Source organism: Syngnathus typhle, linkage group LG11 (genome assembly GCF_033458585.1).
Source record: "Syngnathus typhle isolate RoL2023-S1 ecotype Sweden linkage group LG11, RoL_Styp_1.0, whole genome shotgun sequence".
Taxonomy (NCBI): domain Eukaryota; kingdom Metazoa; phylum Chordata; class Actinopteri; order Syngnathiformes; family Syngnathidae; genus Syngnathus; species Syngnathus typhle.
Genome location: NC_083748.1, coordinates 7288657 through 7312267, shown reverse-complemented (window position 1 = coordinate 7312267; position 23611 = coordinate 7288657). Strand labels below are relative to the sequence as shown.

The following is a 23611-nucleotide window of genomic DNA, read 5'->3' as shown; positions in this document are numbered from 1 at the left end:
TAATTAGTATATAATATAAACCATATAAATTAGTAGAATGTAATATTTTTCTATTTAAAAAAAAAAAAACTGATGTCGGGATTAAAAGACTTAAAATCTGAATTTGCTAGCCTCAGTTCATGATCTCGTTGTATGGGGTGTTGGACTGCTAACAATAATAAAATGGAAAATAGTTGGAACAAAGCTTTTTATTAAAAAAAAGTACAATGGACATTTTCAAATCAAAGACAAATCCAAGACAGAAGGAAAATATTAAAAAAAAAAAAAAAAGGCAAGTTACAGACAATTTTAAAAACTCTGGCACAGGAAGACAACAGTAGCCAAGTGGCTAGCAAAATAACCACATATCAAAAGCTCTTTCCTCTAACAAAACTGTACAAAATGAGTTCTTGTATAAATAAGAAAACTGTTCACAAGCAGGAAGCGGGAGGCAACCAGTGCATTTTCAAAATCTGATTCATGTTTTTTTTTTTTAAAAGATTACACTTTTACCAGTGAATATGCAAATGATAGCTTTGTCGATGTAATACCAAAACTAAAGATTCAGAAAATGCAGACAGGGCAGCAACCTACAACCTGTTGAGACGTCCTGTTTTAGCAGCAAAACATTTTGAAGCTATGAAATAAGCCATCAATCTCTTTTCAGATGACCATTTATCAAATTGGTGGAAGGACTTTTAAGTGCATGGAGAGAAACTGTGGACCATCCATCAGAATAGAGTTTGACATACTACCAGTAACTTTTCATGATGCAAATTCATTTTCCAGCATCAAAATAAACTTAACGTTAGGTTTGCTTATAATTTGGTAGAAAAACGATCAAATAAATAAACACTGCATTGTAACAAAGTCGTCATTTCATAGTTCCAAAATCCTTTTGAGTGTATGTGTGTGTGTTCAAAGTGGTGGCTAACACATCGAATACAGTATACCTTGTCTCTCATACGAACGTTTGCCATGACATAGTCCTTCATGGTGCGATTGATTCGGACCAATTGCTAGCCCCCTGTGTGATCTGGACAGTTTATCCAACAACAACAACAACAAAAGTCATGAAAACAAATTCACACGAGAAAAAAAAACAATGTCAAGAAAAGGTGTGGTACTATGTACAAAATGTGCTCTCAAGCTGCACAATGTGCTCCTCCTGGAAGCATGCTAAGCCCACTTTCATTTGGAGCGTGTTGACACGCACTGCAGCCTTCTCGCATATGCTTTATACAAAGTATGGTACTTTCCATTTACTTTCTAAATGAGAAAAATAACCCTACTTTAGAGTCAGAGCAAATGCTTTACAGAAGTATGGTACTTTCCATTTACTTTCCAAATGAGAAAAATAGCCGCACTTTGGATTCAGAGTGCATGAAAACGCCATCGTCCTTCTGAGTCATTCACTATCGACAAAAGCAGTTTGTCCGACTCGCATCGCACGTCTTGTTGAGAGCAACATATGAGCGTGAATGTGTGGGTGACGACAACATCTTTGGTAGCACAAATGAACAATATAGCAAACAGACAGGGAACAAATAAACAAAAAATAAAGTCAGCGGGGTTTTTTTTGTGTGTTTTTTTTTTTTGCTGGAGCCAAACCTGACGAACGGCTTTGCTCCGGCCAACCAAAATAATTGTTGACTCAATGGCTTCCCAACAAGTTGGTTGCTGTCATATGTAGTGACAATCCCATGGAATTTTGAGGCAGTTCACACAAAGAAAGAATATTAAGATTTCCAGATTACTTTGTATCACTAATTGAAGGTACTAATGCCCCTTTTCAACATGTTAACATTAACAGTCTTTGGTGCTGCAGATATATTACGCACTTTGATGAAGCGATTGCGTCCCGTCCCATCTTTGAATAAAAACAGCCAAACGCTGTGATGTAAAAAGAAAGCCTTGTGCTTCTTTGTCAGCAATTAGCATGTGTTGCTTCAACTGATGTTGCCATGTTGTTGTTTTTTTAAATCTTTTTTTTTCTTTCTGATACAGTGCAGTGGAAAAGGGGCATGAATACCCTCTCGAATGGCACTCACGGTCTAGTGATCAATCTTGTAAAGATGTTTACAGTTTGTAATGTGTGCATAAATGAAAACTTGTTTGGATACAATGGCTTGCAGTAGCCTCATTTAGAGCTACGACACTGATGCAGCGTCAGTATGAATGTTTCGAGTCAGCAAACAAAGTCAAGAGTTTGGTTCAGCTGTCCACTTGCAAAGGTTTCTATTTTTCGTTTTTTCCTTTTTTTTTAAATTTTTTTTTTACAAAAAGGCTCAACGGCACAAACACGGGTACAAAAGGAACAGAGATTCTCGTGAATCAAATGTTGAGCAAGAAAACGGCAAATCTAACACCTACAAACTAACATCTAACGCTATCGCGACAGCTAAAATGTCAACTACTTCTAAGATAATCAAAAATAAGGCAAGTTAGCTTAAAAGGTTTTCAAATGACAGTCAAAAGGAAAAAAACTTTCTACAACAAACCAATCAATGACTTAAAATCAGGTGACAACAGCAGCATTAAGAAAAGACCTACAGCTCCCTTTGCAAGCACTCACTCGGAAATCTTCGAGTTCCCTCAATTTAACAACTGCGGTCATTTCACTGATGCACGTCCTCTTTGCGGCAAGAGAACCAATCGAATGATGCTCGAAGAGTTGCTTCAGCAAAACCGCTTAAAAGCACTTCTCAATATGGCCGTGAGGAGTGTGAACAGGTGTCATGCTGATCTACAGCCTGTGCGCACCACATACACAGTACACGGATCACATTCAAACCTAACAAACCACCAAAAACAGTGTCCAATCCCTTTTGACCGTAATGTCAGAACCGTATCTTCTCGGTGTTAGCCTCAGCTCCACAAGTTAGAATGGAATATGATATAAATAAATGAATAAAAAGATAAATGTTTTTTTTTTTTAAATATCCTGCAACTACAAAGAAAATATTGTGGCCATAGGAAATTAGGCAATTTCACGTAATTTATTATTTTTATATCTATATTTTTGCAGATCTATGACATATAATGATAGATGTGTCAGCCGGTGAGACGGAAAAGCTGCTTTGTAACCGTTAGCTCGTTTAGCAAGCAAGTATGCGAGCAAATCCTCAATCTTCGTCGAATTAATTAAAATTATTGCTGAAGTCAACGCTTGTTTTTTTTTCACACAATTTGCTACTAAATTATAGATTACATGCTCAGCAGTTTTCATGAATACAAACACCTCGTAGTTTGAGGAAAAGCGAGGTGAACACAAGACAGCTCTCCAACCCCCAAGACGAGCTGGAGGCTGATTAATGCGCTACAATGCATCAAGAATTCTTAATGCTTGGGGAATTTTACTACAATCATGAACAATGAAGCATTCCACATCTCACTTAATATTCTTTTGTTTACATCTTATTCCATTAGTAGCAGAAATGTGGAGACGGAAGTGGTCTGACTGAAACGGGTCAAAAGTACAGATCCCAAAATGTCAGTTTATCACTCTGTGGCTTCTTTATAGTCTTTAGAGACGCCCCACTATTAAATAACGTCTTTTGTATAAAGGTTTAAATGGTCTAAAAATTCTGGAGAGAAAAAAAAAGTCAAATATAAATAGAAATAATTGATTGTCTTTTGTTCATTCATGCTTTAAAAAAACTAAGGATTAAAAAGTATAAATAAAATGGGTTTCTACCATCTGTGCATGAATAGAAATCTCTGCAGCAGTTAGATGAAGAAGTTAGCTTTAAATGGTTTGCCTCTCGCGGTTGCAATGACTTGATATCCAGCAAAAGTGTTTTTGTTTTTTTTATCCTGTACAAACTGTTGTCCCACTGCTGCAAATAGAATGTCAAACAACAGACATCGGGAAATAAAAAGTTTGCATATTTTACAAAAAAATAAAAGACACATTGTGTTTTAACTCTTTTTCCTTGAATCACTCTGAAACATCCAGAATGCACATTTTAAAAATAAGAATTTGTTATATTACGTGCATAAAAATAACGCTCTAAGTTTTTTTTCCATCCTCACGATTTTTTTCCCCCCCCTCTCCAACATTTTGTCGTGTTCCTCGTTTCAGTTATCAAAATAGATCAGATCTTCTCTGGAGAAGATTACCTCCTTTGGTAGTTCAATTTGTGAGCAGAAACTTTCAATGACGGACGTGTTGTATTGTTTCTTTAAAATGGAAGAAAAAACAAACAAACAGACAAAGAAAGACACACAAACACACACCCACAGCCACACCCACACCCACACACACACACATTCTCGCACACATGTACACGTTCCTTTTGTCATCCATGTTCAAGTTCGGATGCTTAGCGACGGTACGCAGTTCTCGTTCAGTAGAACCCTGATTGGTTGGATTCATCACATGACCTAGGCCCCACCCCATGGAGCTGGAAGAAACCATGCAGAAAAGTGATGTGATTTAAAAAAAAAAAGGGTTGACTATTCTATTGTCTTTATGATATTGTGCATTCAAGCTATCACGAGTCTTAGGTTAACATTTATTGGAGCCCTTTAATCGTTATTGAATTAACAAATTTTTGCCACATCTCTGTTGACCACTTGGCAGCAGCAAATTAATTCGTTCGGATATCTTCCATTAGATTGCAATCTCCCATGTGTCAAAATCCGTACCTTAGCTTCACTTGGTGTGTTGGTATGAGTAGTTTGTGTGTTCTGCGGGGGTTTCCATGGCAACCTGTTGCTGTTGGCCACCATTCTCCTGAAAAACAAATGACTAATGATTTAATGTGCAAATGCTCAAAAGCAGAGCTTGTTGATTACTGATGTTTACAATTCACACCCTCCCACCGTGCTACCATCGTGCTGCGCCCCATTAATAAACACGGCCCCCCCTTTTTTCCCCCTCCACTGTTGACAACGTCGCTCATTCTCCAGGTTCCCACCAGCATTTACACTGAATTAGATCAGTGACGACTCCCCGCGGGCACAGACGGCCTCATGCAGAGAACTTTTGCCAAGATGCCTTTCATTCAGCAGTTCATGTCTTGTTTTCTTTTCATACATTTGAGAAATGTGTTGAAAATGGACTAAGTAAGAAGTACGGAGACCTTGCGTGGGACAATATACAGAACATAAATTAAACCGATAATTCAATTCACATTTTCTTCATTTTGTACCATTTTAAGCCATTTGAAATGTATACAGTGCGTGTAAATCCATTAACCAGTATGGAGAGTGTTTCCGTAAATACCTCTACTGGGACATTGGAGGGAGGCACTGGGGTGTACTGAGGGATGTATGTCCCTTGCATAGTCGTGTTGGCCGGAATATACTGTACGGAAGAGGATAAAAAAATGATGTTAGTACCCAAACGGAATTATTGTAATTGAGCATTTTTACAAAATCTCAAACTGACCACGACCATATATTATCGTAAAGTATTACAGCATAATTTTGGAATTGTAACTAAGTTTTATTTCCTTGACTTGATTCTTGTACTTTCGTCCCTCTAAAAAGTGTTTGTTCAAGTAACATTACACTTTGTTTGATCAAAATGGGCAACGTTTTGGTTCCTATGGCATCGAGGAGTACATAAATATGGTACTTGTGTTCAGAATATGATAGGACTTTTGAAAAAAACTCTCCCTTGGAAGGGGTTCCTGGAATTGAGAAATTTGATAATCCCTTATTGCTATCACTGAGTAGAAGAAAAGAGTGTGTGTACTTACTGTGCCCGTGCTGCCCAGGGACAGGTGGCTTAGCTGCTGGGCGAGAGGTCCCATCATAGACGTGGGCTGGATGGACATAGCGTGATCCATTGCTGGGGTAAGAACTGTACCCTGCGGATGCGATCAGACTCTAGTTGCAAACACGATCCATGCTGTAAGGCTCAAAAGGATGGATATGTTCAAAATGGCTACTCACAGCTGGCTGCATGAGGTATGACTGATGGTGCATCCAGGACGGGCTGTGCACCTTCACGTGATGGAAGAAAGATAGCAATTGAGTTTGTGTATTTGATATTTGTGAATCCAAAAGTTGACATTTGAATAAAACACACCACCTGGTAGGATGAGACAGGAGAATGCATGTAAGGTGAGAGCGACGTCTGGGCGATCATCCGGTTGGGAGTCAGACTGTATGGCGACGACGAGTAGAAGCTGCCGAATGGAATGAGACGAAAACATCAAGCGTATCCGCAGTGTTCGTACTTCCACACAGGACGAATAGAAATTTCCACAGAGGTTGTAAAGTTCAGTTTGATTTGAGCTCATCGAAAATACATCACCTTGAAGCCGCAACGTAAAAAAACTCAACATAACATCAACATCCCAGCAGGGGGCAGTATTGCAGCAAAGTTGAGGCGCTGCTTTTATTTGCGTGTGGGTTGGGACTGTTTTTACTCAGGGCCTGCATACCACTCACCCATTTTGTAATGCTGTGGGGTCATACGCAAGCGTCATTCCTCCCTGGGAAAACAATGTGGGATTCAGAACCAGTGAGGTCATGCAAACAGCACTGCATTCACCTCAAAACTTTTACTAGTTTGGATAAAAAGCGCCAATGCCAGCGCTACTTACGGTTTCTCCGTCTCTGGCCCAGGGCCTTCCGTTGGGGAGGTACTTCCCCTGGTTCTGTCTTTTTTTCTGACCTCCGTCTGCAAACTTACATAATAAGGGCTCTGTGGGCACTGGGAAAGCAAAAGATTAAACAGATGAACACTGAAACAGACACCAAAAGTATTAAGAGCGTGTTGTATGAAAATCAAATTCCACATACCTGGAAGTCCCGGTGGAGTCTTGATGAATTTGCCATTGAAATGTTGAATTATGGCCTCACACTTCTCTGTGGACTCCATTCTGGAATTAGAATAAACAAATATTTTAAAAATATATACTCATATGCATTTTCGCTTTGTGTTTTTTGGTTAGTTGACATCTGACCTGGCGAATCCCACACCGCGGCTGGTCCCGTTGGCGTCTCGCAGAATGCGCGTGGAAATGACCTGGCCAAAGGACTTGAGCATGCTCTCCAGCTCCTGCTCGTCCATGGACACCGGCAGGTTGGAGATGTACAGGTTGGTGGGGTCCTGCTCTTGTTGCTAGTTGGAAAGTACGGGTGCCAAAAAACGCTTTTAGTTGACCTATTTCTTTAAATATTCATAGGGGAAAATCCCCATTAAAGTCTGAGCTCCAAACTAGAATGGCAAACTTATTCCAAGTTTAAACCACAAACAAAAACATTGCAGAAAAAAAGTAGAAATGTCAGAAAATAATGACGTGAAAAAATGACAGTGCTGGACGGGAGGAGTCCAATTGCAGATGAAAACAATATCCTCAAACATAAGTAAAAAAAAAAAAAGGGGGGGAATTCCACCAGAGGGAAAAATGAATCAATGGCTTGTATCCACAACTTGATCTCTTTAATGTAATGTGCCATCTCGCCATCAAGTTTTGTGAGAATTGGTGGTGATTTTGCTAACATTGCAACATGGAAGTTTGGCTTGGCTTACCGTCCACATTTCCAATGAAAAACTCTGGCCAGTTCTCCTTTTATGGATTTCAATATTTGCATCTGTGAACTTTTTAATGCATAAATACCAATGTGATGTGACCTAGTTTGGATGATTGTGGCAACCGTCTTGACGTATTAATCCTTTGCAAAGGATATTCAGTGATAATGCCCAATATGACACTTTTTTCAAAAATCTGCCAGATGTAAAAAAAAAAAAAAAAAAAGTGTAACCCTGACTAATTTGTCACTTACGCTAGTGGTGCATCACTGACTTGACTGAGCATCCTGTCACTTTTAAATACTCACACATGCAAATAAGAATTTGTCAACTCACAAAACGTCTAATTAGCAAATATTGACAGCTGCGAGTGCATTAAAGCAGAGAGATTATACATAAACACACAGTTCTGAGACTTAATTTTCGTGGCGCTCGCCGGAAAGTGAAACCTTGTGAGACTGCAGAGGAAGACAGGAAGTCAGGCATGAAGTTTAAGAGTTCACAGAGCAAGCGAAGCCTGGCAACTGGGAGCAAAAAGAGGCTGGGCGAAAAAGGAGGAAGGGGGAGGGTGGGGTGAATGAGTGTCTTCCAGCAGGATTTGGTATTGGAGGAGGAAATGACAGGATAAGAAGCAGTGGGAGGTTGGACTAATATTAAAGCAGCATGGCTGAAAAGACGATAGATGGCTCTTTTATCTATTTGTCTCAGCCTAATTGATTACGAGTGTCGAAAAGCAAATAACGTTTCTAATCGGATGCTGTCACATCAAAACAAATTCCATGAAAAAAAAAATCTTCATATTTGTTGGATTCGTTTATCATTTATCTCAAACTCCATTGCTGATAAAGCTTGCTCCTATTGTCTGCCATCTTTTCTCAGTGATTCTCATCGTTCTGGCTACGGCAATTCAGCAATAAGCTGATTGTGTAACCCGGCGGCAGAATGTTGGAGGTCATTGACAAACTGCCATTTAGTCAAAGGCAAGCTGAACAAACAAAAGCCCCACCTCCCTTTTCATATTTTATTTACCCATCGCCTCTGCTAATTTCATTTGCTGAAATACCGGACCTGTGAGGGACAATACAGTTGGCGCCGGTCCATCCTCTGTCGAGCGTCAGCTGAGGAGTGTCGCTCTATGTTGAGCCCATTTGCGCAGGGAGGGGCAGCACACTAAGGCTTCTGGCTTTAATTGTCTCATTGTTCCCCAGATCCTTCAAAATTGTTTGTGCTGGGTCTGCACCCCGGAGACCTACTTGGATGAGCACTCTGGGGACATTTAGGGAAAGGTTTACCTCTGGAAAAACACCACAAAACCTGCCACGGTGAAGGCGAAATATTCATATTAGCTTCTTCTGACAACCTGAAGTAACCCGGTCCGCTCTGAACCAGTTGCGTATATTTAGGTTTTTATTGTGGTTGTCATCACGTCTGCCGGAGCACAAGCTGTCTGGGTGAGTCACGGCGAGGTGTCCAGTTGCACTTGGTCTGGTATGGAGATGGATGTATGATATTGCGTGAAGTTAGGGTGCAGATCCTTTACAGTGCAGAGGGATACCCTGGTGTTGCATTACAGCGGATTCTGGGAGGGGGCGGAGCCAATTAAGTGCGGGTGTCAGCCTCAGGGCTTGAGCCCAGACGCCGGACAATGCCAAGCCATTGTAACTGACCCATTGACAGTGGCTGTAGTGGCACCCTCCCCCTGTGTTCCATCAATGGGGGGCCGGAGAGCCAGGGGATCAGCTTAATAGGCCGACAAGAGCTGCTTTGACTGCGGCGGACACCCGTACAAAGAGCTCGGAGCAAAAGAGCAAGTGCGGAGAAACAAGAGCGGCAGTCGTGAGGAGGCAGTGAAGACAATACAACACGTGACTGTACACGGGTGTTGTCAGGTAGATTTGGGAAGCTAGAGCGGTTTGCACTGAGGTGGAATTTGGAAGAAAGTTGATGGAATCTTACTTTGGCCATCTGCGCCTGGACGCCACTTGATTTCAGAGCCGTAACAGCTTTCTGAGCTGCTGCCGGACTGTCAAAGTCCACAAAGCCATAGCCTGTCAAATACAAAATGCGTGTTCATGACCTTGTTTCATAATTAAGGTTACAAGTAATGGTAGCATCCAAATTGTTTGGAATATTGGTAAATAATTATGTGTAAAATGTGCTGGCCAGGGACTGTGACAACTTACCTTTACATTTATTGGTAGTTTTATCCAAAATGGCTTTGGTCGACACAATCTTGCCATACCTTTAGCAGATACAGAAAACAACAAAAACAAACAAACATCCTGTCAGTGAGTGATGAGAAGGAATCCGCTCCTTCCACATGCACAACGATTCTCACGCATTTCTTCAGACCGCGTACCAACATAAACACATGTATCGCTTTTACGTCAAAGCCAACTATGTCCACATCCACCCTTCCTGCCGAGGGAGGATTTCTGGCTTTGTTTTTGACAGGTGTATGTTGGCCTCTCTAGACCAAAAGACTATTTGTGTCTTTAATATCCACGCACACACTTCCCCTGGAGACAAGTACCCTCTTGGGTGTTGTCACTACCAGAACTGGGCTTTCAAGTAAGCACAGAAACTAGAAAGATGTGTGACCAATAAAACGGTCTAAGCAGAATCATTTCCAGCTTGATTCATATTTTAATATTGTGGAGGGTAATGAGTAGCGTATCTACTTTACAGCATAATGGATTGTCCCTGCCTAGGTTATTTATCCAAAGCAGGAGGGCGGTCTTCCTCTGTTTGGGCGACATGGTGTCTGGGCGGATTGTAACCTGATGCTTGGCCCCTCCACTTGGCCTTCCTTCCCTCCATGTCCCTCCTCCTCCCTTTCTTTTTTTTTTTTCCATCCTCACATCAGAGCACAGCACACAGCTGGGTCTTACACGCCTGCCTTCTCTTGGTGGCCAGATGATTTGGATGTGTTCCATGACGTGTCTGGTAACACCTCAGCGAGGCATGTTCTTCTTGTACTACTGGGTCATGGCTCAATGGCGTCCGACTACGTTCGAGCAGTGTATGATTACACACGTCGTAGAAAGAATTATAGCTACGCTATAAAATTCTTTTAGTGCCTCCAATCATATTTCATCATCATGTTTGTTTATGACTTCTCCACTGTCATCAGTAAGTAGTGCGTGACTAAGAGCTCACTGACCTCATCATTAGCTACATCTGAGCATTGTCTCTGCCAGTTTTGCATTTTTCCCTACACCTAGGTTTAGTTGGTTTTGTGTGTGCGTGTAAGAAAGTGAATTCTTATTTTTTTCCACAAATGAATAATACATTATCACTTATATTACAACGGGGGCTCCCAATGACTCCCAAATTGAGATGAGATTATTTCATTATATTTTAATATTTCAGTATTTCTGTTTGGTGGTGTGCTGTGGGAATATTTTTAGGTAAAATACGTGCACCGTAATACTTTATAATGAAGTGGAGGGGGGCTGTCATACTTGCATCTATTAGATATTTTATGTTGCATGTATAGCGCAATACTGAAAAAAATGTGACCAACTTGATTCCCCCAAATGCTACATGCCTTTTTTGACACAAGCAAAATATTAAACAGATCTCAGTTCGAAACATTAAAATATTTCAGAATTATTATGAATGAGCAAGAACAAAAAACAACCCCTGATAAGTCTCAGTTTGAGGAATGACAAGAAAAACAAAAGCAACGTATCACGTGTTCATGTTTGCCGTGTCACGAACACCGGAGCAGTTCAAAAGTCCGAAGGCAGTGCTTTTGTGACCTCCCACTTAACCCGAGACCCCCTCGGAAGGCTGACAACACTGTCGAGGCCACACGCACACTTAAAAGACAGTCACGGGCTGCTTGACATTCACATTCTTTCCCAGCAGGCGGGCGGCCACTACTCTTTTCCCACTCATTCATGTTTCCCCCTCCTAACTCAGGGGGAACCGTCCCATCACGTCAGGCCCCCTCTCCACATTTCTGACGCCACACAGTGCCTTCTCTGTCGGCCGTTTTCTTTTACAATCAAAGTTCCGGTGTTTCACATACCTACCGCCGATTTCTGCTTGGCTTTGATTGCCGCGTCTTTGACATGCTGTGTTAAGATGACTCTGATGGTGAAGGCTCAAAATCAGGTCAGGTAAGGGGGTGGACCTCCTGAGGCCCATATATGTTGACGCTAACATTTTTTCAGGCTTAAAGTTGGCAAACAAGTCCTGTGACATAAAAGCATAGCCTTGAAGTTTAGCTTCACTCATGATGCTTATTGATCGCTGGGTGTTTGTCAAGCTTTCACGTCACTTCTGAGAGGAACGTGTGTTTTGAAACGATGGTTAGGAACGGGTATTTTACCTCGGCTGTCTACATGACGCACTCAAACAGAAAAGTGTTATTTGTTGAATATTCTAGTGGCGAATCATCAAATCTACTCAGTATTCTTACGATTGCTTGTCTTACTTGGGTTAAGGTTTGAGACGCAGTCTTTGGGTGACACCAGTTCTGGTTGCTCAACAAAGTGGACAAACAGCCGTTCAAACACACACAACAATGGGCAATTCAGCGTTGTTAATTAGTAACCCAACATGCATGCTTAATGAATCTGGAAGGAAACCAGCACGGGAAGAATCTGTCCGATGTTGTTTGGGCAAGGTGTGGTCAAATGTCTTCGAGCGTGTGACAGGCGTGTGTCATAATTATAATCAGTTTGTCAGAGTTGATTGGATCCAATCAGTGAGTTTCATCATTGCTTCATTCGTCACTGTACGTTTGGATGTCACAATTCACATGCCAGCTCCTCAAAACTGGATCCGGTTTTGTGTAGACAGAAGGCAAAATCCGGACTAAGAGTCATGCAAAGGATGTTCAAGAGAGTTGATAACATCTGCTCTGTGTTGAGCTCTGCTTTTCGTCTGTTGAAAACATGAAATAAAATTGTTCAGGCTACACTTTGATGATCAGAAAAAGGCTGTCGCTGGCCAAATGAATCATCAAATGAAATGCAATACAGGATTGCTTTGATTCAATCAACAGCCAAATTTATTCGTAAGTAGAATTTGTGTTAGGAAGGTGTACATTTAAGGTTTATTAATTCAGAAAGAAAAAAAAAATAGAGACACAGCAGTGAGCCAGAGAAAGATGGGTACAGCCAGTTGCTGTTTGTCCTCATCTAACCTTCCAATTCTGTAAGACTGGAAATGGCTCAGCGGTAAGCAACCGCAACACTAATGCATCTAGAGTGGGATGTACAACACGTACACAAACACACTTTGTCATGCTGGGTGATTCAGCTCATTGAATATTTCCCTTTTATATTAACCAAGGGGGTAAAAGTATCCCAGTGTTCCTGCGAGAACTGTTACCATAAAGTTCTAAGAGTGGAATCCACCAATACATTTGCAGACAATAAAAAACTCGGATTTGGAGTAATGTCACCCAGCTGGCGGTAGATTTATTCCATTTATAATAACCAAACTGCAATAGTAATTCCAGTGGTGAAAATATTCTGCATTTCACAAAGACCAATGGCTGCCATTTATGTCTTGTGCGTGCTTGTAACATTGAAGACAGATGGTCAAATATTGAAACTTACGGCTGGCAGAGCTTGACCAGGTCTTGGTCCGTAGTACCCGGATGAAGGCCGCGGATATACAGGTTGGTTTTACTTAGCTGTTCGCCACCGCTGTTGCTGCTGTTGTTGTTGTTGGGACTAGGGGGAGCCATCTGGTGGCCGAAAGACGCATAGGTCTGCTGTGGGAAAATCAGAATGTCAGAATTGAACAGGTTTTTTTTCGGCTTGACAAACAGATCATGGGTTCTTCCTTGAACAGTGCTAATTTCAGAAAACTGTTTTTAGATTTGTGCCTTGGTTCCGCTCTATGTATGCATGAAAATAGTTCATTTGAGCAGATATTAATTGGCCAGAGGGTATCGCTTTGAATCTAAGCGTAAAGAAAAGAAAATTACATGAGGTTCCTGTTTCAAGTGTGTTTATTAAGAAGGCAAAATCGGAGCCAACATGGCAGACAGCAAAGGGGTGAGCAAGAATGGGCGAATCATTTTGCTTGTTGTTGTTGTTGTTGTGTAGGTCTGTGCACCGTGAAAATAAAGCCAATTACCCCGAGGAAACCACTGCAGAGTCTCTGCACCATTATTTCGGCCTTGATGGGACAAGGGGATTAGCTGAGTCAAAGCAACCCTATTTAACCCGAACGTTTCTCCAACTGTATTTGTATGCATACACTGCAGTAGATATTAATAAGCCTTTAAGCATTATTAAGCCTAATATTTATAATAAACCAGTCAGTACCTCCACCACACGTGTCAAACTTAAGGCCCGGGGGCCAGATCCGGCCCTCCACATCATTTGATGTGGCCCGCAAAGGCAACTCGTGTGTGTCAACTCAATGTTTCTTGTTAAGAAACCAGAACTGTAAATTATCTTCCTTTTTAATAACAGTGAGATATTCCAATGATTTCTAATAATTAATTAGTAATTATTACTAATTAGTTAATACGACCTCACTTTCAAAATAAATTTGAAATTGTTGAACTAACCCTTAATTGGATTCTGTTGTGTATGCGATATGTTATAGTAAATATAATAACCCCCTGAGACCCTGAGAAAGAACTTTCTGAATTTTTATTTTTTTACACCACATAAATCTTTGAGTGAAAAAAACATTACTATAGCAAAAAAAACCCCCGAAAAAAACCCCCTTTTTTTTCCCTACTCTATGTCCTTTGGCGAGAACATTGGGACAAATGTGAAAAGCCTAGGATGCCCTCTGTAAGGACCAACAGGAACTAACTCAGTGGCATGTATGACTTCAGAGATACAGGCCAAAAAACTAAGTCCTCTACAGAGGACAAAAATGATTTGCTGGGTCTCAGGAGGTTACGTCATTAATGGCCCCACGAGGGAAACCATAACTACGGCGTGGCCCGCAACAAAAATAAGTTTGACACCCCTCTTGCCTAACTCTTCTTTTCTAAACCGTACACAGACAAAAAAATGCCTACAACTGTACCAAACTGAACCCAACCGCTTGATTTCAACAGAATCTTAAAAATGAAAAGTACTGTCGTAATTTTTTTCCCCCTTTCTTTCAAACACCTCAGCTACTTATTTGGGCAGCTGCGGTGCTGTTCTAACCGAGTACAAGGGAATGTGCTTTTATGAGGAGATAAAAAGTAAATCTGCAGGAGACAGATGTGCACTCTCTTCAGTGAAAAATGATATCACACAGCGCCCGTGTCAACACTCACCAATAATGCCTTCTGAGGGGAATGTTGGGCCTCTTGGCCGCTTGCGCCATATATGGGGGAAAAGGGGCCTCTGAGCTTCACTCCATGTTGGATAACTCCGACTTTACTTTGGAAACCACGACAAGTATCTTGCGGTGCAGAGCACAACCAGAAACTGGAAGACTAAAGACCAACATTTGGGTCGAGTGCGATTCGTGTTTTGTGATACTTGCTTTTGTTCTTTTCGGATCAAATCATCATAAAGAATAAAGCGCTTCAAGTAGTCTCTGGTTTGCAGAGGTTCGAGTGCACACCAGGGATTTCTTGCGGTAATACTCGCTGATCAATCCCTCTTGTTGTTTCCAACAACAATTGCCACCGCAAGTGACTTTACGAACTACGGCGGCCGACTCGTCATGACTCACCATTCTAACAGGATATTGCGCAACAACCAGTGAATCATGGATTGTGGCTCTCCGCGGAGATTGCGCAACCATTCATCCAAAACCATCTTGAGGTGAACAAGGTTTCATAATCTTGTCAAGATGCTGTGAAAAAAAAAAATGTCTTTCCAAGAATAGATCAGTTGGTGCTTTTATGAGTCAGGCGATAAATAGCAACACAAGGATTCACCGCAAACGACTTGTATTAAGTTTATTTAGCCAAATAGTTTTCGACATGTGAGGAATAGGAATAGATGTGGCTTCCTACTGGTCTCGCAGTTGGGTGAAGTGAGACTCCTGTCTCATTTGCGAGATCAATTGGATGGCGACGACGCGGCAACAATGGCTTCTTTTTAGAGACGTGAATGGGTCACTGATTAAATTGACGTTGTTTGGGGAAAGCCCAGCAGGCCGACAGATGCACCCGCCACATCAACCAATCATGCTAATCAGAGTCTTCGGAAAGGCACGGCGCCCCTTGATGACGCCCGACCCTGGCAGCATTCTCTTAACCAGCTGCGACAACAATGAATGATATCTCTTGATGTCGAGATTCAAAACTAAAACGTCTGACCTATCTGGTGCATATTTTTAGGATCCAGCTCAAAATAAAAAAAATAATTTCTAATTTAATTTGCAGCATGTTGGTGGAAAACCTCATAGTGGGGGTGTTTTAAAAAAAATATTTTTTGTAAAGGCAGAATTTTCAATGCACTGGACAGATTAGAGATCTCATTAGTGTCCCTAATGAAGTGTCCGGTGATCAAGCTTTTTACTGCACCACTTCCCAGCTTGTTCCTATGTCCAAACATTTTATTAGTTTCACTTCAACTCCCCTGTGGGGGTTCTCTAGTTGACCCTGGCTCGACCCTGAGAATTTCCTGGATTCCTGGCTGTTGGGGAGTTTTCCCGCTTTTCTGTGTCATGGCTTCTTTATCCTGACGGGACTGCTTGTCTTCTCGTCAGGAAGGAAAGCGACCGACCAACTGAGTGACGTACATGCTGATTCATGGATGGGCTGTCTCAAACAGGACCTTGGAGTAAAGCTACAGGAACACTACGTGACAAAATACGGTCGTGTCGCTCGGTGTGCGTGATATTTTGATCTTCAGATTCCAGGGAAAATCAATTTTAGCATTGAATATTTTTTTAATTCTACAAATTCTACTTTGCACGGGATATACTCATTTTATCACATTTTATTTGGGCCCGAATGACCCAAACATCTACAAGGACACGTTTGTTTGTATTTCCCACTCTTGCAAAAGATCAGACAAACAAGTTTCTGTTGGTGAAAGAGGTTTTATAGCCTATTATTATCACACACCTCTCTTAATTACTAGTCACGTTTCCTGTACAGAGAGAAAAAAAAAGTGGCAATATGAAAAAAAGCTTTCAAATTAGCTGAGCGTTGTGCGAGGAATGTATCTCGGATGAAGCTATAAAGTAAAGACGAGGACAGGAAATCCTGTGTGCCCGCTCTTGATCTTATCACGCGGCAATTTTTACGAAGCACTCCGCATTCCAACCAGGTGAGAGGGACGCAGAACACGCATCAAGACCGGTTTCTAAATCGTCCTCCTCGCCCTCTTTCTGCTTTTATAGGCGATGCGGCGCGCATATCACTCTTCAATCTGTCTGTCTCTTAAGGTACGATGGCACCTTGATGAGCAGATGCACAGGCACGTGTTTGCTTTCAAGCAGTTTCGGATGGCGCGAGGCGAGGGAGCTTTGAAACGTATACACCCACAGAGACGCTGGCCCACGGCCCAGCTGGAGATCTAACGAGAATGAGAGGCACAGCGAGCGTCTGGCATCATCGCCGTCGCGCTACTTTAGACAACTCTCCGTCTGGCCCCCGCCGCTGCCTGCTCACCTTGACCGGATGGCTCGGCGGGCAGACGCTTTTGGGACCGCCCCAAAACATCTGACACGTTAGACCGAGAAATAGATACACATACTTGGGCCGGAAGGTGAAACTCGAGTCACGGCGAAAATTCAAAGTAGCCCAGCAGACATCAAAATTTGATGTCAGATATTTCCCATTGTTAATACTTAATATGCTTGGTGTTTTTTCTGGTGCAGGCGCACAAGTGAGGACACGGATATTTAAGCTGAGTTCTTTTCAATGTGTCGACCAGACAGGTGAGGTGAGCTATGCTTAATCCCCACCCAGCCGTTTCAGGACATGAAGGGCTGTTGGCAGTCTGTCAGTGTGCCGTGCTCCGAGCTTAAAAGGCTTGCTTGGACTAAAAAAGAACCAAGTTATGATGTGGCGCATGACCGCCATTGCAGGAGGGCACACTTTAAGGGAAGCAATCGGAAAGTGTCAAAGATATTTCGTGACCCAACGTCATGTTGCGTGCGCTAAATAAAAGGCGGTATGGGTTGCATTTTAATTTATTTGACTTTTAAATGTGACCGGCCTCAAGAGTAACTAGGATTTAGCTTAATTGAAAATAAATCATTTAAATGATTTTAATTGTATTTTTTGGTTAGTTAAAACCATATTTCAACAATCTGCCTTTGTGTAAGACTCTACCTTTAAGTCCTGTTGAAAAATGGCTTATGATAACAAATAATATTCCATTTCAGAAGTCATGTCAATTTTTACAATTGTTTTCCTACAATAAACATATTGCGTATTTGCTAGAACAATTCCAATTAAATTAAAGGCGTGCACAAGTTACAGATTGTAAACATTCTTGTGGCACAGATTTGTGCACTCAAAAGGCCGTGTTTTGGGTGGGTGCTATCTGATGGACTGGCGCTGAGAATGCTTGAGAACAGCTGTCCGGTCTGCCTTTTTGACTCTGGCTAAATGTCTCGCAGACAAAGAGAGGAAGCATTTCTGCTCTAAGTGCACAAACAGCCCCTGTGTGCCCTTCTGAAATTTGATCCAGGATGGAGCAGATAGCTGTTTGCTACCCCCTTCTACTTCAATATGCTCTCACCAACACGTCATTGGGTACATTTGGAGCATCTAACAAGATCTATACCGATGCATATATTCTGTATGTATATGCATATATATATAGTACAGTCATAGATGCCATCATTTTGAGCACAGAGCAACAACTTCAAAAGCTACACATGGATTTGAGACATGCTGTATCCTGCATTCATATGAATCTAACATCAAGTATTTAGTCGCTAAAAGCGCCAAGCTTCGACATTCCATTGCGCGATCTTGAATATCGGAGCAGAACTAACTTGCAAATGTTTGTAACGTCACAAATTCTGTCCAAACCTGCCGCTTAAAATTAGGCTGTTGGATGAGAGCTGACAACGTTGATCAATGAGGGCCTTGAAGTCCCTTGACGCAAATACAATACAAACTGGAGGATTTTATTTTGGGGTTGATTGATGTTTGAGGTGGGAAAAAATAGGTTAGCGTCAAATGCTCAGTATTTATAACAGACTCCCATATAGCGTTCTACAATTAAATCCACAGGCAGTTTAAATGAGATCAAATATCTTTGGCTACTTTGTTGTAGAACTACTAAATGTTCCACTCCCCAAAACATTTTTTATGTCAGAAATCTTCGAGGACTTACACATGGCAGTACTGTAACTCACAGCCCGAATAACAATCGAGAAGACAGAGCTGCTCTTTTGTGGCGTGCAAATTAGCTTAATAAGCACTTAAGTCGATATTTACTGTGACCAAGAGAACCATCAAACCCCTAACTCCAATTCTCAACCTTAAAATATGCAAATGTACATTGTTACAAATGTTTAAAACCGCCACAACAAGCCATGTGTGACTGGACCTGTTTTTTTTTTTGTTTTGCAAGCACCGTGTGCACAGAGATTGTTTTGACAGTGTTGGCTGTAGAGCAAAAATGGGGGAAACTACCTCTGAAGTTCACTTTGCCTTGATTTCATCCCTCCAGTATTAAACCAAGATCAGCGGCACAGGGACTATGGTCTGTAGACTAACAATATGATAAGATGATACAATATAGCACACTCTGTGGTAATTAGATATTGGGGGAGGGGGGTCATTCAGATGACCCCTTTCATCCTACGCTATCCTCTTCCCGTATAAACATCTAGCCGTTCATTCCCGTTCTTATTATCCATGTGGGCCTGACAAAACTCGCTTGTATATAATACAAGTACATACATGTACTTAATACAATATTAAGACTTGAATTAATATTGTGACGACTAGACTCACTTTGCTAAATAAGTGTTCCACCAAAGTAGTGCATACCCAAACATGCAAGCGCATGTCTTTTCTACTATTTTTAGTCTTGGATGGAAATGATAAGGCTATTATTTTTTGAAAAATCTCCACCATAAACTTTTTGCAAACGTTTAAGATAATAATAAGCCTTTTGATTACCAGAAGAGACATTCAAAAGATTTAAACAAATAAATAAGCGCTTGTAAATAATTGTGGAGCATCTTGATAGAAGAAAAACACGGCTTAGATCTTCACAGAGTAGTGCCATAAAATTACAAGGTATTTTACATGTTAAACGTCATCATTAAATTCAAATGGCACCGATGCAAAAAAAAGAGAGGTGCATAGATGAAAAGGACTTTGCTCATTACAGGGTGGAGTGCAAGGCAGAAGGAACCGGCTCGAGTAAAATGACTCAATGAGCCTTTAAAAGTTTCAACTTAAAAGGCTCTGCTGTGTGAGCTGATTTTTTTTTTTTTTTCCTTAGTCTATCATATTCAGTTTGACGACGGAATTTAGTTGTGTTGTGATGCTGTTGAATGTCTGTTGGCTCATCTGGACAATTAAGTCGGCGTAATAGACATTGACATTTTTTTCCGATGAGCTCATCGCGAGATGAGAATTAACGTCTGACTGAAAAGAACACAAACAAGCCATTGGACGAGGCCCTGAGCGAACGAGACCTGTGGTACCTTGAGAGGCGACAGCCCGTCTCCTGTTATTTTTCCTCTCAGGAAGCCTTACGTGGAAAATGACCAAATTTAATTTGAGAACATTAATTCTATTTATTCGAAGGAGGAAATGAGGTGCTGAGTCAGGGGAGGAGCCGGCGGCTTTGCGCGCAACAGAAACCAAACACCTTGGAGCTGCCTGGCTCTCTAATCGCCGCCCCCCACAGACACACACAAAGAGCTTTTCTCACCCCTCTTTGTGTTTATTTTGTGTTCAGACATTATTTTTGTGTAATCGTGCGACTCAGATATGGCAGAATGTGAGCAGCGGAGGGAAACTCTACGAAGGCGATGGGAGGGGGGGAACATTTACACAGTCGCCTGACCTTTTGATGAACCTTTTCTTCACTAAGTAGGCCAAAGGAGGTTTGGAGATTCTAACAAATGCTTCTATTTTCAATGTTTGGCCTATTCCGAATCCTTGAGATTTGTTCGACTGCGAGGAGGTTTATAAAGACCAAAGGGGTCTCCCAAATATTCTTTCAATTGTGTCTGCATTTGATATACCACATCAGTTCCAAACCTATCTTGGCGGTATTCCGATACAAGTTCGACCCGTATAGTGATTTTTCCATTTGTAAGTAAATTAAGATGACATCATTCTTAATTATTGCATGGTGATATTCCTGGAGATTTATCTCGTGTAAAATGGGTGCCTTGGCGCGATAACAGTTGTCGTAATGCATCACTGTTTTATGTGCTGGATCCTACACATTAGCGTTAGCATCCTGCTGCATCATACTGCGGTATATCATCTCTGCCATTTTCTATGCCCACGGGGGTCACGTAATGCGTAGAAGAAACAAAATATTCATATAACCTTCTCTATTTTATATGTCACGCTACATACGTGCCTGGGGTACTTAAACGCCGCCCACTCTTGTGTGTTTGCGTCTCAATAGCGGCCACGCCGTAAGATCATTAGCTCCATCAATTTGAAACATGAATCACATGGGCCATCAACATAAACATCCAGATTATGACTTGAAAAACTGTACTTCTGTCGACTGTACATATATTGAACATGGCCCAAGTGGCTTTCAGACTCTGTTACAGAGATTATGACGCAATACTATTTTCAAAGTAAGTCGGCAATAACAGCACTCGGATTGTTGACACGGACTCTTATCTGTGCTGACGAATTGCGGCGCCATCCTTAGTATTTTCCATGAAAGCACGTGCGTCAAGAGCATCTGTGTTTTGAACAACAATCTGTTCTGCTGTTTTAATTGTCCCGATTCAGATTTGAATGAACCTTAAGTAACTCGTCATCACTCAAAAAGCAGCTTCGCTTTCTGTTGACTGCGCCAATGTTAGTTCAAAACCAAAGAAATTACTTGTTAACATTGATACTGTTATAAAGTGGGCATTATCCCAAATGAGCTTTTTTTTTTGCGCACAGATTTTATCATGGCAGACTGAACAATACATCTGATTGTTATTCATTTGGGCCCAGTCCATTTTCTTACAGTACATTGTCGACGGGATGTTTTGAAATGTGACCGCAGTCTGATTGACCATGTCGCATTCATCAGACCTCCACATCAAGAAGGATTTTCTCCAGTCAGCACAGCCCGACTCCGACGCAAAAGCTTAGCCATATGCGGGGCACTGTGTTGTCAAACAACTCTTGAGGAAAGGCGCTGACAGATGTAATCAAAAGTCAAGAATAAGATTAAATTGTTTCAATACTGTGCTTGTAACTCAAGACCATATCAAATCTTCTTCCCCCACTAAAATAAATTGAAATGACAATAATCAATTCCGTGTGCCCATAAAACTCCAGCAGGTTTTTTTCTTTATAAGAATACCACTCCACAGTATAGTGCTTTATAGAAACAGAGTAAATAAAATTGAACAATTTGTGTTACGATTTCATTATGGCACACCTTCTGGTATGTGCACCTTGGACACCAGGGGGCAGTATAGTGCACCCACAGGTGTATGCACAAATAAGAAGGTCACAACTGCTCAGTTAGCTGCAGCAATTAGTTAATACTCATTTTTTGCAAAGGATAAAAAAGATATACTGTCTTTTTTTGGCTGCTTCCATTTAGGGGTCGCGACAGCAGATCAATTGTTTCCATCTCACTGTCCTCTGATCTGGTGACGTTCGAGCATCTCTCTTCAACAAATGCATTTAACATTGCTTCAAACTAGTGCAGATTTTCTGTGTACATTACCCTTTTAATTCAGTTACAACACGAATATGCAATATTGCAAGCAGGAAACTGTGGAAGAAGTTAATCTGGCAAGTAAATGACCCCGTTTTTCAATGTGTTCTACTACAAAGCAGCTATTTTTAAACAAGACGTGACAATGAAAATCTGAAAATAATTCACTTTAATCATTTAGGGAAAGAAGATTTATGAGTTAACAAGTCTCACAGTGACGAATATTCAGTACAATATGTTGCGAGTGTGTGTGGAGGGGAAGAAGAAGACAATTGAAACCTAATGCTCATGCAGACGCAAATGTTGATATGAGTAGCCAGGCGTTGGCCTCTATCGCAGGAAGACAAAATGTCACTGTACATAGTACATGATAGGATGCATGCATTATGAGGGGAAATATTTTTTCCCATAAATATGGTCGATGGAGACAGGATGTAAGCAGCCTCTGGCTCAAGGGGAAATGATTCAAAGACTCCACAAGAATCTATCAAACAGAAACAGCTCGGCTTTCAATAACGTTTTCACACGAACGTCGGTGACTGCTGTTTTTGTTTTTTTTTTGTTAAGGAGTGGGCGTCTTCAAACTGGTTTCAAAATGTGACAATGTAAACAGTATCCACGGGTTTCTCAATTCTGGGAATAAAGCAGTCACCGTGGGCTTTTTTCTTTCCAAAGGGGTGGGGCATATTCCATTTCCACAAGGGAAACGCACGGAAAACAAAGTTTGCCAACTTAGCCAGGTTGTAACATTCGATGGAAAGAAGGTGAAAAGAGAAGTATTTATTTGCGATCATGTTAAACTCGCGCATCAACTCCCACTTTCACGCACGGCGTCCGCACACAAGTTGCTCTGCGCCGGGGACTTTTTCCCCCAAGAGCGTCAAATCCTCGTCCACAGCGCGCCCGTGTAGCAACCGCACGCATAATATACACACAAGGCTCGAGACGGCCGCCACTGAACGCCATCCCGCGATCGACCGATTCGGACCCAGACGGCTGTGAATAATGTCGGCGGTCCGCTAAAGTGCAAAAGTTAAATTCAAGTGGCCTCTCAAGGACACTGCAGCCAACTCACTGTCACCAACCAGCCTCTCCGTGGCGACGCGCGCGAGCGGGCGGGCGTGTTGCCCCGCAAGCTGAAGTCGAGTCAAAATGGTAGAAAAGCGAGAGAGATTTTACCTTTTTGCTGTTTCTGCTGTTAAAGCCGCTGTACGGGTTGATTCCTGCCCTTGGCGGTACGGAGAGCAGCATTTTTTCTCGGCGCTATGTCCGGAGCGGCGAGCACTGCCCAGGCTGCCAGCTGACGTCAGCAGCTGGGGAAGTAGTGCCTGGAGTCCCGCTGCTTGACTGCGAGTGGTGCTGCTGCTAC

The 23611-nt window shown here is 41.7% G+C and overlaps 1 protein-coding gene and 1 long non-coding RNA gene across 2 annotated transcripts; one reads left to right on the top strand and one right to left on the bottom strand.

Moving 5' to 3' along the window:
* Nucleotides 1–170: 170 nt before the first annotated feature.
* Nucleotides 171–23611, bottom strand: LOC133161893 (RNA-binding motif, single-stranded-interacting protein 2-like). The gene is made up of 14 exons (XM_061290610.1): nt 23422–23611; nt 13048–13205; nt 9655–9713; nt 9428–9519; nt 6903–7060; nt 6739–6818; nt 6540–6649; nt 6385–6428; nt 6023–6119; nt 5884–5934; nt 5688–5798; nt 5210–5290; nt 4630–4717; nt 171–4385 (listed from the first exon to the last, which is right to left on the bottom strand). Exons 1-13 carry the CDS (start codon nt 23491–23493, stop codon nt 4637–4639), a joined length of 1194 nt encoding a protein of 397 aa, XP_061146594.1. The 5' UTR covers nt 23494–23611; the 3' UTR covers nt 171–4385; nt 4630–4636.
* LOC133161895 (uncharacterized) lies at nt 16499–20554 on the top strand. The gene is made up of 2 exons (XR_009716143.1): nt 16499–16677; nt 16796–20554. It is a non-coding gene; the product is annotated as an uncharacterized LOC133161895 (long non-coding RNA).